General features: G+C 38.6%; 3 protein-coding genes across 3 annotated transcripts; 2 read left to right on the top strand and 1 right to left on the bottom strand.

Annotated features, from left to right (window-relative positions):
• The first annotated feature begins 2,987 nt into the window (after positions 1-2,987).
• Positions 2,988-4,196, top strand: LOC140793674 (protein ABERRANT PANICLE ORGANIZATION 1). Its single transcript, XM_073145319.1, has one exon. It carries the CDS (start codon positions 2,991-2,993, stop codon positions 4,194-4,196), a length of 1,206 nt encoding a protein of 401 aa, XP_073001420.1. The 5' UTR covers positions 2,988-2,990.
• A 425-nt stretch (positions 4,197-4,621) lies between these two features.
• LOC140793392 (probable allantoate deiminase) lies at positions 4,622-9,016 on the bottom strand. The gene is made up of 12 exons (XM_073144848.1): positions 8,848-9,016; positions 8,660-8,757; positions 7,953-8,056; positions 7,791-7,875; positions 7,580-7,696; positions 6,316-6,425; positions 6,128-6,233; positions 5,930-6,016; positions 5,402-5,641; positions 5,190-5,315; positions 4,944-5,108; positions 4,622-4,858 (listed from the first exon to the last, which is right to left on the bottom strand). The coding sequence occupies exons 1-12, from the start codon at positions 8,948-8,950 to the stop codon at positions 4,700-4,702; spliced, it is 1,500 nt and encodes a 499-aa protein (XP_073000949.1). The 5' UTR covers positions 8,951-9,016; the 3' UTR covers positions 4,622-4,699.
• Positions 9,017-14,364: 5,348 nt separating this feature from the next.
• On the top strand, positions 14,365-16,556 carry LOC140794248 (polygalacturonase QRT3-like). Its single transcript, XM_073146190.1, has 3 exons — positions 14,365-15,057; positions 15,134-15,379; positions 15,459-16,556. Exons 1-3 carry the CDS (start codon positions 14,875-14,877, stop codon positions 16,455-16,457), a joined length of 1,428 nt encoding a protein of 475 aa, XP_073002291.1. The 5' UTR covers positions 14,365-14,874; the 3' UTR covers positions 16,458-16,556.
• The last annotated feature ends 1,032 nt before the right edge of the window (positions 16,557-17,588 follow it).

Here is a 17,588-nt window from a genome sequence, read left to right as displayed (position 1 = left end):
TCTCTATTTCTGCAAATATGTCACGTGTACTGGTACTCTCAAATGAGTGGACTATCATATTTGATACTTAATACATACTTAATATATTTTTAGACTTAAAATAAATTGTTTTAATTTTTAGATACGGCTAGATACACTTTGGATACGTTTTGGAGGGGGGCATCGATCTCCCTTCTGTTTCGTTCTCTCTCGACGGCTACAACGTCCCAGCTCTCTCGACCTCTCGCATCAGTCTTCTGCTCTCAAGATTAGTCTTCCTCTCTCAAGGTCGTCTTCTTCTCCTCCTTTTCTTCTCTCCTCGCATGGAATATATTTCCCTTTTCTTTTATCTGATTTTGTTTTGTTTTCTTCTCTATTCGGTTGAATTGCACCAGCTCCTCTCCCTCCATGGATTTTTCTTCTCTAAATTGCAGCAAACCCTTCTCCGTTTTATTTTCTTCTATTGAATTGGTCTTGTTTATGTTAAATTGTTGTTAGAATTTTTATAGATGCCTATCTTAAATAGAACCATTTTATTGATCAACTAGAATGCTTAATTAGTAGAATCCTTAGTAGTATTGCATCGGTTCATGTTTATGTTAAAGCAGCTTATAACCATGCGCATACAAATATATCTCAAATGCACTTAGTCTCATATACACATAGGGACAGAAATCAACTATATTACTTGATTCTTTTGTGACAATAATAGTTGAATGGCATAATTGTTTTAAAAGTAAAATGTTATCACGGGTATATATATAGCTACTGAAGTAATGAGTTCTAATACTTGGTAGTACGGTGGCAAATGACAATGCCCAACTTTGAAAATATGCAAGCTAATTAGAAAATACAAGAGAATGAGAGGGAAATACTAGGTTTCAGTGCGATTATTACCATAGATGTATAAATAATACTAGTATGTTTTTTGACACCATTTCTTCTAGCATACGCTTTTGATAAAAAATGAGGACATACATATATATATATATATATAAGGAAACAACTGTTGAGAAACCATTTAATATTTTTTTCATAATCAAACCTATATTATATTAATCTTATACTTTTGCAATTAGCAATCAAATATCAAGTTATTTGCCTCGTGAATATAATATATTGAAAATCACACTCCAACAAAAAAAATTTACAAGCATTGAAAGATTATTAAAACTTATTAAGAGTACATGCAAAAAAATGGGATTAACATTATGTCTGATGGTTGGACAAATGTACAAAACTTTTTATTAACTTTTTTACAGTGATGTATTGCATCATTTTTCTTAAGATTCGTCATATTTCTGTATCCATATTGAATTGTATTTTTATCCCATAATTGTATATATGCTTCATTTGTGGTATGCAAGTAGGGATCTTGAATCAAAAGTTACCTCCAAGACTAACATCGAGTAGATGATAGTAATTTTCTCCTTGTACAATAAAATTACGAATAACTACTTAATTCTTATCTCTTATCCTAATATCACAACCAAGCATTGTATTCTTATCTAGCATAATTATTACATTCAACAAATAAAAGAATTACAATAGCATCATTCATCTTGTGATAAATCTTTACTTTATTCAGCTAGATTTTTAGTTTTCCAAATCCCGCAACCAAACAGGAGATTTTGTTTTAAGAAAAAAAAAGTAATAATTCTATGAATATTTAACAGTTATCCCTTATCCCAGCTCAGGAGTGGGTACTAAGGCCAATCACTGTAGTCCAGCGGTTAAGTATACTAGATGATAAATTTTTTTCTTATTGTGATCCGTTTGTTGAATAGGCTAACACGCAGTATAACTTATAATTAGTCATAAAAGATGGAATTATGCACAGTAGGTTGGCCAATGGGCCACGGCTGAGAGAGAGAGAGAGGAATGGACCGAATGGTAGAAGCATTGAGAGTTGGGGTGTGTGTGTGTGTGTGTGTGGTTTGGGTTTAATTAATTAATTGGCATAACCTGACACAAATGAAACGCATCGTATCATGAGCCTAAACATAGACCAACCGTAAAAGAAAGCGGCAGACGAGAGCTTTCAACTTTGAAGCAGAGGGAGTCTCCAAACTTGGCAAATATAGCAACAAAGAGGTGGAGGAGGCAGAGAGGGGATTAAAAAGTGACTCCCAGATAGGATAGGATATATAGTAGGGATATAGGGATATAGCAAAGCAAAGCAAGCAAGCAAACAAACTGGAAGATCTAAGAACAACAAACCCTCTTCTTTCTCTCTCCATATCTATCTCTCTCTCTTTTATCTCTCTCGTCTCTCGTGCCCTCTCTCTCTCTCTCCCCTTTGTTCACGCCAAAGTAGCAGTGCCACATCAAACGAGTACCTTCCACGGGATTGGACGTATGAAACCAGTCACTGTCCTCAGTCCTGAACTATACATATATATTTTTATATTGGAATTAATTAATTGAAACACTTATTCTCTATATCTAGCTATAGATATGTTATTATATATCATCTGCTCAGTGCCTGACAGCAAACTTTGGTAGTGTGGCATATATCACTTTGCATGCCTCTCTCTCTCTCTCTCTCTCTCTCTCTCTCTCTCTCAGTTTAGGCTTTTAGCTACAATCTCTTGCTTGGTTGTCAGAAATTTGCTACACCTTTAATTTGCATGTGAGATTTTGTTGATGCTTTTGAGTTACGGCTACCTACATTACGTCGTGTTATAGTATACAACTTTCTACCGACTATACTGCATTTAATTTTATATATATAATATATATTAAGAATATACATAGAGAAAGTGAGAGGAGAATTTTATAACGACACTACAGTCTACAGAGGACCTTATTAAGTATTAACTTTTAGGTAGGGTATTAGTGAAATTTGAACGAAAAAGTAGGGTGTAAACTATTAAATTCTCATATATATATATATAATTTCTTCTCTCTCTCTCTATATATATATGGGTCATTAGTTCCACTCACAGTCCCACTTCCATATGAAGCTCTTCAATGTAACAACCACAAGAAGTTAGAAACTAGGAGATGAGATGATGAACCAAAACCAAAACCAAAACCTAGTATCCACCACTACCACTATGGACAGCCGCATATGGCGCCACCTCCCTCAGCCGCTTGTCGACCGCGTCCTCGCCTTCCTCCCGCCCCCCGCCTTCTTCCGCTTCCGCTCCGTCTGCCGCCGTTGGTACTCCCTCCTCTTTTCCGACAGCTTTCTTGAATCCCACCTCCGCCTCTCCCCTCCCTTCTCCTGGTTCGCCTTCTTCCTCCTCCCTTCCTCCTCCTCCTCTCCTACTTCGCCGCTCTTCGCCTTCCTCTTAGACCCTGCCACTCTCTCATGGTACCGTCTCCCCCTCTCCTCTCTCATCCCACCATCCTTCTCCCCCGCCGCCTCCTCCTCCGGCCTCCTCTGCTTCCTCTCCACCCCCGCCGGCCCCAAGACCCTCCTTGTCACCAACCCCATCTCCAACCTCACCGCCGTCCTCCCCCCGACCCAGACCCCGCGCCTCTACCCCACCGTCGGCTTCGCCGCCACCGACTCCTCCATCTCCGCTGTCGTCGCCGGGGACAACATGATCTCCCCCTTCGCCGTCAAGAACCTCACGTCCGAGACCTTCCACGCCGACGCCGCCGCCGGGTACTACTCCCCCTACGCCACCCAAACTCCGCTCCCTCGCCTCTGCAACCTCGACCCGAGCCGCATGGTCTTCTCCCACGGCAGCTTCTACTGCATGAGCTCCTCCCCGTTCGCCGTCTTGGTGTACGACGCGGCGGGGAACTATTGGTCCAAGGTCCAGCCGCCGATGCGGCGGTTCCTGCGGTCACCGAGCCTGGTGGCGTTGGGGACGCGGGTCGCGCTGGTGGCGGCGGTGGAGAAGAGCCGGCTGAGCGTGCCGCGCAGCGTGCGGGTGTGGAGCCTGCAGCAGCCGCCGCGCGGCGCCGGCGAGGGGGGCCGCACGTGGGCGGAGGTGGATCGCATGCCGCCCGACGTCCACGAGGCGTTCTGCCTAGTGGAGGCCGGAGGGGGCTTCGAGTGCGTCGCCCACGGCGCCGTCGTCGCGTTTACGACCAGAGCGGCGGCGCAGCACGTGCTCCTATTCGATTCGGAGAAAAAGGAGTGGAAGTGGGCTCCATCGTGCCCGTTTCTGTCCGACGTGGCGAGCGGGGGAATTATGCGTGGGTTCGCATATTCGCCTCGGCTGGCGACGCCGGCCATTGGATTGCTGTCGTCTTCGTAAGGACTAATAGTAATAGTATTAGTAATAATAGTTGTAATAGTAAAAGTTAACAAGGGGAAGTGGGAGTGGGGTGATCCGAGTCGGGTAGTTGGTGGTGTTGGGCTTTTAGAGAGCATGAATCACTAGCTGGTGGTGTATGTATGTGGATGGATGGATGGATGGATGGATGGATGGATGTAGTGTTTGGTTTCTGCATGTCTTTATATATGTTATGATATGGAAGGGGAGGTCGGGGTTTGGGTACTCTTTTTATGGATAGGGAATAGGAAGAATCTTACAGTCACATGCAAAGGAGTAGAAAAAGGTTCTGCCAGCTTAGTACTCCTTGACTAAACTCTGACAGTGGCTGAGCCAGAACCTTCTGACTATGAGACTCCAATCCAATCCAATCCAATCTAATCCCATCCCAACCAGACCACCTTAGCTTTCTTAACAATCATTTATCATATATAGATGAGTTCTCTTAACCAAATTTACATCCATCCAAGTGAAACCATCTCTGTCTAAGATTTTACAGGGGAATCATCAAGCTGTTGCTGATCTACATGTTGATCAAGAAAGTGGAGAAGAGCAAGACCAGCAGCCCAGACATCATCATCTAACACAAATTCCTCCGGGGAATGGCTAATGCCGCCGCGGCAACGAACAAACAACATACCTACCTGCTCAGATATATCGTGAAAAATTAAGGTCTTTGTAAAAGATTAATTCAACCATCTGTTACAGATGAGGGATGGTATAACTCGCCTTGGTTAACTGTGCCATTGCCATAGCATCATGTCCTGCGCCGCTCATTAAGATCGGCATGTCACCTGCGTCGTAGACTGCCGGTAGCTTCCTCAGAGCTGAATGTGCCGCGTCTTTCAACTGCGACGTTAACTCTGAGTCACAATGTCTCCCCTCTGCATTATGCTGAAATTATAATTGGACTTTAGTTAAGCCATGGCAGCATCAAGCAGATCTTTGGATACTAGAGTCAAGGTAGCTGCAAACCTTAAGTTCAATGGTGCAATTAACCATACGATTATCACATTTTTCGTATATTTGCTTAGAAAGCTCAGACACTATTGTTCCTCTTGCTGCATCATCGACTGCTCGTATATCGACGGTGAAGTTTACCTGTAAATGAACTCCAAATGTCAATTTACTGTCTTTTGTGCAAAAGCTAATAACTATAGAAGAGGAGAGTAGGATGGTGTTCTTGCCTGGCCTGGAATTACATTGCTTGCGCTTGGCCAGCAAGATAATTCTCCAACCGTGCAGACTAATCCTGCAAAAGATTCCTCAGTGAAGCGTCCGCACTGCTGATCATATGCCAGGAACTTATCAGGATGTTTGCAAAGACTCTCCAGAGTTACAATAAGTTCGGCAGAAGCAGCCATTGGATCCTGACGCAATAACATTGGAACAGTGCCTGCGTGCCCTTGCGAACCACTTACAATAATCTAGAGAACAATCGCAGACAATGTTCGAGATTAGCTAACTCTAATAAGGCATCTGGGAAACAATATATAATTTTCTTACAAGGAAGATTGCATTCACAATTGATGTTATAATTCTACACAGATAGATGTTGTCAACTGTATTCATACCAACACATGCATATTGACTTTGTTTACTGAATATCATCAGATCTCACATCATCTGCTGAATAGAGAAATTTTCTATGCCTAGTTACTTCTTAAATGTTCCATGCCGCATGCTGTTAAAATATGAAAAATACTATTGCACACCTTCAATCGCGTCTGTCCAGCAATTCCTTTCACAACACCAAGAGGATAATCAAGTGTCTCCAGTACAGGACCTTGCTCAATATGCACCTAAGGCATTCAAATTACACGGTATAATAAATGTTGCAGCCATTTAAGGTCCCATACAATTAGCTGATGTACATGATAAAAAATCAAATCCTTTTAGAAGGACTATAATACCTCAGTATAACCCCAGACAGATTCTGGATCATACTTCACTTTTGCAAGACTTTCAATAGTACCTTCGATGGAATTCTTCTTAAGGACATCTTGCACTGTAAGACCACTGAATAAGTTGCATGCAATAACAAACACATCAATAAGATAGTGATCCAAATAAGGTCGCCAATTTTATGTGTTGAATTGACCTCTTATCAGATACTTGCAACGCCGATGGAGGTAGGATACCAGCTATAGCTGCACTTCCTAGAAATGTAGTCTGAAACCTAACACCTTCCTCGTCGCTGAATGCAATAACCTGAACTTGCATAAAAGTTAGGACAAAGAGTTAATGCATATAACTCTAATCTAAAAACAATATACAAGTGAACAGGGTTATTGAAGTCCAGGATTTCAACATATGATCTGCAAAAGATACCAATATACTGAAAAATAAGGCTACAAAATATTCAGTGTAAACTTAGTCCTTTTTAAGAAACTTGGAAAGCAACCAGCTGAATTTATCCTATTAACACCCTGCTGGAGGAGAGTCTCGAGGCATTCTCCTATACCAAGCAACAAAACTATCACGGCAAACAGTCAGACCTGAAACCAAATCACTTCACCTACACTCTCACATGGACATGGTATTCGTCTTTGTGCAAAGAAGAAATAGCTAAAAAAGGAATGGTCGGAAATCTACGACATGGAAATCAAAGAAGACAGAAAAAGAAAAAAAAGTTCATGCAAGGCATCACTTAATTCTTAAGATCAACAAAGCCAGCAAATAAAAGAAGCTGGTCTTGACTTCTGAAGGAAATTGAAACAAGCTAGAAAGGCTTGAACACCTAACAGAACACAGCAGAAAAGACAAGGCTTCTTCCTGAACCTAACGAATCGTTAAGAACATTATAATTATTTTAAAATCATACCCCAGAAGAGTACTTGGATAAGATTTGATGCAACTGTTCAAAGGGGCAGACTCTGTCACGCATATATCTATCATAATGACAGCCACCTTCATAAACTTGAGAGGAAAACTAATACAAATTTCCTTACCTACAATATCTTCTATAGAAACTCAGATTTTAACATACAATTCTAGAGAGAAGATAGCAGCTGTAAAGATTTTTGTTTCCTCACCGCATCAAAAAAAAAAATTTGTAAATTTATTGGTGAGTAGCATATAAATATGACCCAAGAGCTCAGATAATAAAATTTTTAACCGAAAGAGTATTACAAGCTTACCAAAAAATAAAAGAAAACAGTTGTTTGACAATCAAAGTTCGAACAACTGAAGTTTAAGAAACAGTTAACAATTTATTAAATTCAAAAAGTTTTCCAGCGAAGTTGACTAAGAAACACTGATATAGAATCATAAGAATTACAGTATAGTATCTATCTAGCTATCCACAGGCCAGGCTCACATAATCTATGTATGAAGACAAGAAGGAAACCAAGAAGATCTCTAACCTCTACTGGCCTATATAATTTCCCCAGTTTCCCGTTGGTCTTCAAAACCTTTAAGGCAGAGATTGCACATATTATACCCAGAGATCCATCATACATTCCAGCATCAACAACAGTATCCTGCTTGAACCACAGAATTCGTTCATTAATCGCCATTGCTTTCATAACGTTTACTAGAATAACCTCATAGACAAGATGAGGGTCGAGTCATCACCATATGAGATCCAATCAATAAGGCCGGCGCAGATGCATTAACTCCTTCAGCCCTACCATGTATGTTGCCCATTTGGTCCACCCATCTGTGTCACAGACAAGCATATAAATAAGAAAAACTTCAAAGATGCAAAACAATAACATAATTGGTAGCGGAAAGTACGTTCTCAATCCAGCATCCCTCATCCAGCTAATGATCAGATGTGTGGCTCTAATGGCCGCCCGACTTAAGAATGTCCTTTCCAGATAGCCATCACGATCGGATACCTAATCAGAAAATTGTTTTCGGTTACTCGAGGCATTTGTAAAACCAATTTTTCAACTCCAAATTAGTTAACCATGTTAATTACAATGAAAATGGTAATTCCAATAAATATAAATTTAAACAGTCTCCATGAGTCCTACAAGAAGTGAATCTTAACAGAAGTACCTCTAAATATTTATTTTCTAATAAAATAGTACACAGCAATCAGCATACTAAATAATCTTGTAGTGGTCAACGAGCAAGCATTAAAAAATTCGGGCCCATTGACATCTTCAACATCTCATTACTCCCCTTCTCTTAACATTTCAAGCAAGTTTTTCATGCAAACCAAAGAGAAGTTCAAAAGGGAACCATCATTCCAGTCTCCCTAAACAGAACTAAAGTTATCCGATGTCTGCAAATTCTTCCCAATACCAACATCAAATCCACGACCAAATCATTCAACAATTCAATCGGCAAACCCAAAAACAGAAAAATCTATCATGAAAACCTAACTTTTCAAACTATGATCCATATTTACAAACCACTAGTTTGTACTTACAAAAGAAAAAGAAAAAAAAAAGAGGCAAAAACAAATGAACCAAAAGGCAAATGGATATGCTCACCTTCCCCAGTTCGTTGATTCTGAACACTGCCTCGTCCTTAAGAATCTCCCTGAACAGTTCATTTCCTCCATCATCCACGCTTCCCACCTCCAACCCTTCTGTTCGTCCAAATTAATATAAAAATTCGAGAAAAAAAAACACCCAAAACATTAGAAGAAAAGAATCTAAACAACAAAGAACCACAGTACCCAAGCTTCCAATCGGCGAAAGGAGGACGAGAGCTAACAGCACGAAGACCTCATGGCCATGGAGAAGGCAAAAAGGCGACGCCTTTACGGAACGGAAAGCCATGGCCACTGCTTTCCTCTCGCTCTGTCACGAAGCGGCCGCTTATATAAAGGCCCACACAAGTCCATCTCCTCCGTACTCCGTCGGACTACGTTAAATAACCATCAGCGATCCATCATCACGACACATCGGCCGTTGGATTTATCTTCACCTTTCCTTTTTCTCTCTCCTTATCCTGCTCCCGAGTTGTAAGTTACGGTCTCCCGTACTAAGCTTGTCTTCCTCCATAACCATTCTAGGCGCTTCCACTACAAACCAACCGTTCAAATTCCGATCATTCCACGCGTACGGCCAGAGTAGTATATATGCGGACGTCTACTGTAGATATGGAATCTTACAAGGATTCTATAATCAAAAAGTTTGGTATAAGATCAAAGATAAGTGGTGGCTTCGTACGTCATAATCTGTGGTTCATATGCATGGAATCATGCACAAAAGAATATATATTCACATGGAATCTAGGTGGGCATGCATAATTATTCACACCGGGGAAAACGCCAACCTCTTGTCTTGTTAGATTTGGTGATTTGGGTGCGTGTGGGGTGAAATTTTGGGTGAAGTTTTTGGTGGGTTTGGTTTCTCTGATGTGGAAGTGGGTGTGTGAGTGGATACCATATGAATGAATTTGGTGGAATGGCTTCTGGTGGCCATGTTGTTATGGAAAGTGGGAATGAAAGAGAAATAATTTAATTGATTTAGAATGATTTCAATGGATTTTGGATTTTTTTTTTTTTAAAAAATTAGATGATTTGGATGGATTTTGAAATTTTATTTTGAAATAAAAATGTTTGGAATGTTATTCAATTGATTTGTTCTAAATGATTTTGATTTAAGTGGATTTAGCATTCAATTGATCATTTATTTTACAGGTTTTTTTAAATAAAAATTTCACCAAAATCAAAGATATATACACATTGGCACCCTAGATTTCTTCAATATTATTTTAACCAAAAATTCATATAAATATAGGATGTTAAATGAAAACTTGCAAGGAACTAAAGCCTAAAGGCACACTTAGATATAGCATAAATGTGCTTATGCAATATTATTTGAACCACAAATTTACATAAATATAGGGTGTTAAATGAAAGCATAACAAAATATAAAGATATTTACATTTAGAATCCTGTATTACTGCAATATTGTTTAAACTATAAATTCACATAAATACAGGGTGTTAAATAAGAACTACACAAAAAAAAACTAAGGACATTTACATTTATCACTCTGTATTTATGCGATATTATTTGTTCCGCAAATTCACATAAATAGAGGGTATAAAATAAAATTTTCAACAAATCTAAAGACATTTACATTTAGACCCCTGTATTCTGTAATATTATTTGGACTATAAATTCACATAAATACAGGGCGTTAAACTAAAAATTTCACCAAATCAAAAGGCATTTACATTTAGAACCTTGTATTTCTGTAATATAATTTAGACTATAAATTCACATAATTACAGGGTGTTAAATAAAAAATTTCACCAAAACTAAAAACATTTACATTTATCACCCTGTATTTCTGTAATATAATTTAGACTATAAATTCACATAAACACAGGGTGTTAAATAAAAATTTCACCGAAACTAAAGACATTTACATTTATCACCCTATGTTTATGCGATATTATTTGGACCTCAAATTCATATAAATAGAGGGTGTTAAACGAAAATTTCACCAAATATAAAGATATTTACATTCAGAACCCTATGTTTCTGTAATATTATTTAGACTATAAATTCACATAAATACAGGGTGTTAAATAAAAACTTCACTAAAACTAAAGACATTTACATTTATCACCCTTTACTTATGCAATATTATTTGATCAGAAAATTCACACTAACAGAGGGTGTTAAACGAAAATTTAACCAAATCTAAAGACATTTACATTTAGAACCCTATATTTCTGCAATATTCTTTAAACTATAAATTCACATAAATACAGGGTGTTAAACGAAACTTTCGCCAAAACTAAAGACATTTACATTTAGAACCCTGTATTTCTGTAATATTATTCGAACTACAAATTCACATAAATACAGTGTTAAATAAAAAGAGCTTCACCAAAACTAAAGACACTTACATTTATCACCCTATTTTTATGCAATATTATTCGAACAGAATATTCACATAATATAGGGTGTTAAAAGAAAACTTCACCAAATCTAGAAACATTTACATTTAGACCGCAAATTCACATTCCACTCCTATAAGAACCATAAGTTATAAAGAAAACCACTCGACACTCGGTACTTCCTCTCTCTGCTCTTCCTCCCTTGGGACTCATTCTTGATTCATTCGTTCATTCTTCTTCTTCTTCTTGATTCATTTATTCGCTCATTCTTCTTCTTCTTCTTCTTCTTCTTCTCTCTCTCTGGAAATTTTCTAATATATATCTCTCTTTCTGGAAATTTTCTAATATATGGATGATTAATGGTATAGCCCGTATATTCAACTTGCAAGAAATGCATTTGGTTTGCCATTCCAGTTGAATAGATGGAACCCATGTCAGAAATGATACTCAAATGTATTAATGTTGTTATAGATGGTTCAAACACTTATTGTCAATAGAAGAGAAGAAATGCATTTGGTTTGCCATTCCAGTTGAATAGATGGAACCCATGTCATAAATGATACTCAAATGTATTAATGTTGTTATAGATGGTTCAAACACTTATTGTCAATAGAAGAGAAGAAATGCATTTGGTTTGCCATTCCAGTTGAATAGATGGAACCCATGTCATAAATGATACTCAAATGTATTAATGTTGTTATAGATGGTTCAAACACTTATTGTCAATAGAAGAGAAGAAATGCATTTGGTTTGCCATTCCAGTTGAATAGATGGAACCCATGTCATAAATGATACTCAAATGTATTAATGTTGTTATAGATGGTTCAAACACTTATTGTCAATAGAAGAGAAGAAATGCATTTGGTTTGCCATTCCAGTTGAATAGATGGAACCCATGTCAGAAATGATACTCAAATGTATTAATGTTGTTATAGATGGTTCAAATACTTATTGTCAATAGAAGAGTTGATTGTGTTTTTCTTTTTTTCTGCCTTTCATGTGGGTTTGGGTAAAGTTTGATGAATTTTTGAAGAGGAATATATGCAAGTAAGTAAATTTTCACTCTTATAAGCAGGTCTAGGTGAATATTATAGGGTCGCTTGAATGGCATTAGGCGGCTTTAGTTTTCCATTTTCATATGACACTGCTAGAAAAATAGTAGAGGAGGATTTGGGTCGAAATTTTTTCTTTTTTTCTTTTGATTGATTGGATTGAAAGTTTTCTGAGAGTAGCTAATGTGGGCTATTAGATTGTCCATTAGAAGAATCAGTTTTGATTATATAATTTCTTGGTTTATTACTTTCTTTTGATCTCTCTTGTGTTCTCTTGTTTATTCTCACAGTTTACACTCTGGTGTCCATGGATTTTATCAATCTGCTACTTGTGGAACTACTCGGTCTTCTTCCATTTATCTTGTTATTTATCTTGTTGGACTTGGACATAACTTTCACTTCATTTATTTTTGTTCCACTTAACTAATTTTAAATGAAAACTTCACCAAAAATATATATATATAAAACGCTAAAAGACGGTTATATTTATGCAATATTATTTGAACAGAAAATTTACATAAAATATAAGGAATTAAACGAAAACTTTACAAAATTTAAAGACATATATTTAGCACCCTGTATTTTTCATTGAAGTTTAAGAAATTTGTGGTTAACATCTTGTACTTATTTAATATTATTTGAGCGAAAAATTCACAAGCATATATAAAAAGTGTTAAATAAAAATTTTATTAAAAAAAGAATAATTATTTTGGGTCGAGTTGGGCTCGAGCTTACCCGAATAAGTTGGGCTTAGAGTTGAGCTGAGCCGAACACGATTGGGCTCAAGCAATACTTGGCTTGGGCTAAGATTAGTAGACTACTTAGGAACAAAACTTCTTGCTTCACGTTGTAGGTAATATCATTAGTGTGCATAATTATACATTTCATGCTTCTTAATTTGCTCAATTCACTTGTTCTTCGCTGTGATTAGCGCAAAGTTAATGAAAAATGTTAGAATTAAAATTAGTATATTTTCATTGCATAATATCCATCTTGTTGATGTCAACGAATTCAAATGGAACAAAGGTGACTAAAAAGTAGAAGGAAACATTTTGGGATGCCTTTCTTTTAGGATGAGAACAAAGCATAGACAACTCTAGATGCTGCCTTCCAAAGTTTCCTTATTCTCTCCCTTAAGAAAGATAAGAGATTCTTTACATCTTTATCCTTCCCACCTTATCTAATTATCTACTCATGCCCATTAATGTTGCCATTCCTTCAGTTTAAGCATCTCCATCATGAGTCTCTCTCTCTCTCTCTCTCTCTTACTAGCTAATTCTTTCCTTTCATGCATGCCTCTCATGAACTGCTTCTCAAGTAGCATCCCTTTCAGCTTATAAAACATCATTACAGTTAGGTATAAAAGGGAACAACAATGCAATTAAGCAAAATATTAAGACAAAGATTGATGACTAGTTTGAATTAACTTTAGATTTATGAATGCAACACCCACCAAACTATTGTCAGAAAAAAGATAACTCATTGAACATTCTTGCGTCTAAAGCCTTCCTTTATGACTACTTCTTGTCCTCCTTTCAGACATCTGACACGAGGTGGCCATAAAGAGATACCTTCTTATATATGAATTTGTGGAAAATAGGGTAGGAATCTGATCCTTTTCTCTATATGGCACAGGAAATTAAGGTAGAAATTATGTCATGGCTAAGAAAATTTAATACACACGTTCTACTCCTTCTAGTTGAATTGGGTCGGGGCAGTTGGAACTATACAAGTTAACCCAAGACTTCCTTCCACACACCTTCCCCTATCACCTTCACTGTCCACCAACTATCTAATAATTTCAACCTTTCTCCTTTATTTACATTATTATTAATTAGAATTTCAATATATGCATAGAATAGTTCTACACGAGGGCATGCAGATCTAATTTGGTTAATGAAATGAACCTAAACATCTCTATAGTTTATTCTTTATTCATTTGTCACCAACTTCAAGGCCTAATCTATCAGAGCAAAACCATTTGATGTTATATCTTAAGGTCCCCTATAGCTGTGTCCTAATCAAATTCTAACCGTTATAAAAAGGACTAAAAAAATAAAGCAAAAAGATTAGAAGAGTTTGGAGTGGTTTGATTAGTTCGTATATAAACAAAGTTGAGCATCTCAAAAGAAGAAAAGAAAAGCCTCCAAGTAAAGTGATCGAGGAGAAAAAGGATGGCAAAGAACAAAAGAAAGGTGGGAGAAATTGCCACAAACCAAAGCAACTCTCTCTCTCTCTCTCTCTCTCCCTCTATATACAATAACACCATTAATACTCCTCACATGCTTCCGCTCTTTGGAAATAGTAGAAAAACAGAAGAGAGAGAATAGTAAGTGTAATTAGTCAAAAAGAAAAAAGAAGAAGAAGAGAGAGAATAGTAAGAGTAACGGTGGAAAGATTAAGTATTTTTGTATTAGAAAAATACAGTAAATATGAGAGGGTAAGTATGATAAGAGATATTACTCTAATATGCGAGGTCTAACACACTCAATCCCCTATGTCCTTGCTCTCTTATTAAATTCCACAACCCAAGCCATCATCCACTCCTCATGCAACGGTCAAGATATGAACTTGGTCCAAAGAAGATAAAAACAAAGCAACTCCCATTACCCAATACCATGATAACTTCTTCCCATGCACTCCACTTCAACATCATGTACCGTACACAAATAAATACATCACCTCGTCCCTCTATTTGCTTTAAATCATCCTCCATTTCTCTTCTTTACTGTTTTCAATAGATACATCTGAAGAGAGAGAGAGAGAGAGAGGGGTTGTCATAACTCAGAAGAATGGTGGTGATCATGAGAAGCTTAGTGCTTGTTGGGGTTTTGGGCTTCTTGGGTGTTCTCAGTTTGGGCCATGGAGTTGATGGGTCAACGGAGACGGGCGCCGCCGCCGGTGCCGCTCTCCGGCGGAGGTTGCATGATGTCAAGGCCTCTCTAGCCGCCGGGAAAGCTCCTTCTTTTAGCAAGGTGTGGAGTTATTTCTCTCTTATCTCCAGCTTTTGTTTTGTCTTGAACAATTTTGAGATCTGGATGGCGGGCGTAGGTTTCGGCGGCGAGTGCGACTTCACGCCTGTACAGCGTGATGGATTACGGCGCAGATCCGACGGGGAATGCCGACTCCACTGAGGCCATCATGAAAGCCATTGCCGACGCTTTCAGATCACCGTCGAATCGTACTCTAACGGCTGGGATTGCAGATCTCGGTGGTGCAGAAGTCCACCTTGGTGGTGGGACCTACTTAGTCTCTTCTCCTATAACTTTGCCTGCCGATGGAGGTGGCAACTTTATGGTATTTGCCATGAAATTACTATTTACCTTTTTTTTTTTTTTCTTTTATGTTGATAAAAATAAAATAAATTTTGAACTAGATTCACGGTGGCTCACTACGAGCGTCGGATGACTTTCCGACGGACCGATATGTGATCGAATTGTGGGCCCCATCATCATCCAGCTCCTACGTCTACGAATACGTCACCCTAAGGGGGCTCATGGTGGATTCCAACTTCCGAGGCGGCGGCATCGCCGTCGTCGACTCGCTCCGGACGACGATCGACGATTGTTACGTCGTCCACTTCGCATCGGACGGCATCTGGGTCCGCGGCGGGCACGAGACGTTCATCAGAAGTTCCTTCCTGGGACAGCACATGACCGCCGGGAACGACCCCGGAGAGAAGAATTTCTCCGGCACGGGGATCAGCTTGTCGGGAAACGATAACGCCGTCACCGACGTGGTCATCTTCTCGGCGGCGGTCGGGATCTTGGTCTCGGGTCAGGCCAACATCCTGACCGGGGTGCATTGCTACAACAAGGCTTCCGGGTGGGGCGGGACTGGGATCTACTTGAAATCGCCCGGTCTGACTCAGACCCGAATCGTTAATTCCTATTTGGACTACACCGGAATCGTCTCGGAAGACCCGGTCCAGCTCCACGTGTCGGGCTCGTTCTTCTTGGGCGATGCGAATATTGTGTTTAAATCGGTGAAGGGCGTGATCAACGGTGTGGATGTCGTGGATAACATGTTCAGCGGCCGCGGCAACGGCGTGGATATCATCAGTTTGGACGAGTCCGGCGCGAAGTTTAAAGACATCGACCAGGTGATCGTGGAGAGGAACGTTGTGGAGGGGATGACGCTGAGATCAACGGCCGCGAAGGCGTCCGTGGAGGGAAACGCCAGCGTCTGGACCGTCGATTTCTCGCCCGTGCTGCTCTTCCCGAACCGGATCGGGCACGTGCAGTACACGCTGTGTGCTGACGCAGCGTTCCCCAACCACGCCCTGAGGAACACGTCAGGCAATAAGGTGGTGGTCGAGTCCGACGTGCCGGTGATGGCCAGCGTACACGTGGCCGTAGACCAGAGCATGAGCTAGATGGGCTTTTTCTTTTTATTCTTCCTTTTTGTTTTAATTTCTAACGTATTTACAAATAGAAAAAAAAAAGAAAACATTTATAAAGACAAGATTGCTGAATCTAGTTAATCTAAACTTAATTTTTTTTTCCCTGTTATTTTCTCTCATGTATTGACTAACAATTGGATTAAATGTGTTGTTTTGCGCCTAATATATTAACTCAGTAACATATTTTTTTAATTGAAACTTGGAAGGTACCATATAAATGAGTTAAATTAAAATATCTTTAATACTTTAAAAGTCTTTTCAGATAACTGAATAAAATCTTTGAGTTTGAGTATTTTTGGTACTCAAAACTATTTTATTTTGAAAAGTAATAAAATATTACTTATTTGGTCAGTAATTCTAAGTATATTTGAGGCATCAAAAGCAAATATAAGAGTCAAATAATAAATATGAATACAATATCATAATAAGAATAAAAGCAGAATGTAGGGTGATTCTGTTCAACAAATAATGTTAGGATTAAAAAGGCAGGCCACCAATTAAGGTGAGTCCAAGTCTAAGACTTTGAATCAGCTTGTACTTTTAGTAGGAATTATGCTTTCCAACAACTCACCTGTGAATTTTCTAAGCTGCTTGTTTGTTAGTAATTTGTGCCCTAGAAGTTGATATTATATTTTTCATTGCATTGTTATCTAGGATATTGGATAGTATTATTGGATAGGAAATAGTGAGGGTGGTAGGGTTAGTTGATCCTCCAACTAAAATGCTTAACAATAACATCTATCATGGTAGGTAATCTATCTTCATGAAAACATCTCATGTGGAGAGTTGGTAATGTGACACATCAACTGTAGAACCTGAGATCTCCCAGATCCATTTAACAGCTTAAACAGTATCAGGCTTACTTCCTACCAACCTCTCTGAGAGCAATAGATTTTGATATCAGCATAAAATCATAACCTAGATTTCCAGCGGTTTTATAATTAACGTCTCGTCTTTGAGTAATTTATAATATACCCTAATCCATACTATTACTTCGACTAACTATTTGAATTATAGACTATGACATATTTAACTCAACAAGTGAAGTTCCAAATTTACTACAACACCTTTGACAAGATCATTGTTGAAGAAGATTTAATTTTG

Source organism: Typha latifolia, chromosome 8, assembly GCF_019914945.1.
Source record: "Typha latifolia isolate L0001 chromosome 8, TyphaL0001v2, whole genome shotgun sequence".
NCBI lineage: Eukaryota > Viridiplantae > Streptophyta > Magnoliopsida > Poales > Typhaceae > Typha > Typha latifolia.
Note: the sequence above shows the minus strand (reverse complement) of the source record. Positions and strands in the feature narration are given on the sequence as shown.

Excerpts from the sequence above, each read along its gene's own strand:
- LOC140793674 (XM_073145319.1), top strand. The coding sequence starts at position 2,991 with ATGATGAACCAAAACCAAAACCAAAACCTAGTATCCACCACTACCACT.
- LOC140793392 (XM_073144848.1), bottom strand. The coding sequence starts at position 8,950 with ATGGCTTTCCGTTCCGTAAAGGCGTCGCCTTTTTGCCTTCTCCATGGC. Across the intron at positions 7,697-7,790 it reads TATTGATTGGATCTCATATG|GATACTGTTGTTGATGCTGG; the intron begins GTGATGACTCGA and ends TGGTTCAAGCAG. Across the intron at positions 6,234-6,315 it reads TTGCAAGTATCTGATAAGAG|TGGTCTTACAGTGCAAGATG; the intron begins GTCAATTCAACA and ends CAACTTATTCAG.
- LOC140794248 (XM_073146190.1), top strand. The coding sequence starts at position 14,875 with ATGGTGGTGATCATGAGAAGCTTAGTGCTTGTTGGGGTTTTGGGCTTC. Across the intron at positions 15,058-15,133 it reads AAGCTCCTTCTTTTAGCAAG|GTTTCGGCGGCGAGTGCGAC; the intron begins GTGTGGAGTTAT and ends TGGCGGGCGTAG. Across the intron at positions 15,380-15,458 it reads ATGGAGGTGGCAACTTTATG|ATTCACGGTGGCTCACTACG; the intron begins GTATTTGCCATG and ends ATTTTGAACTAG.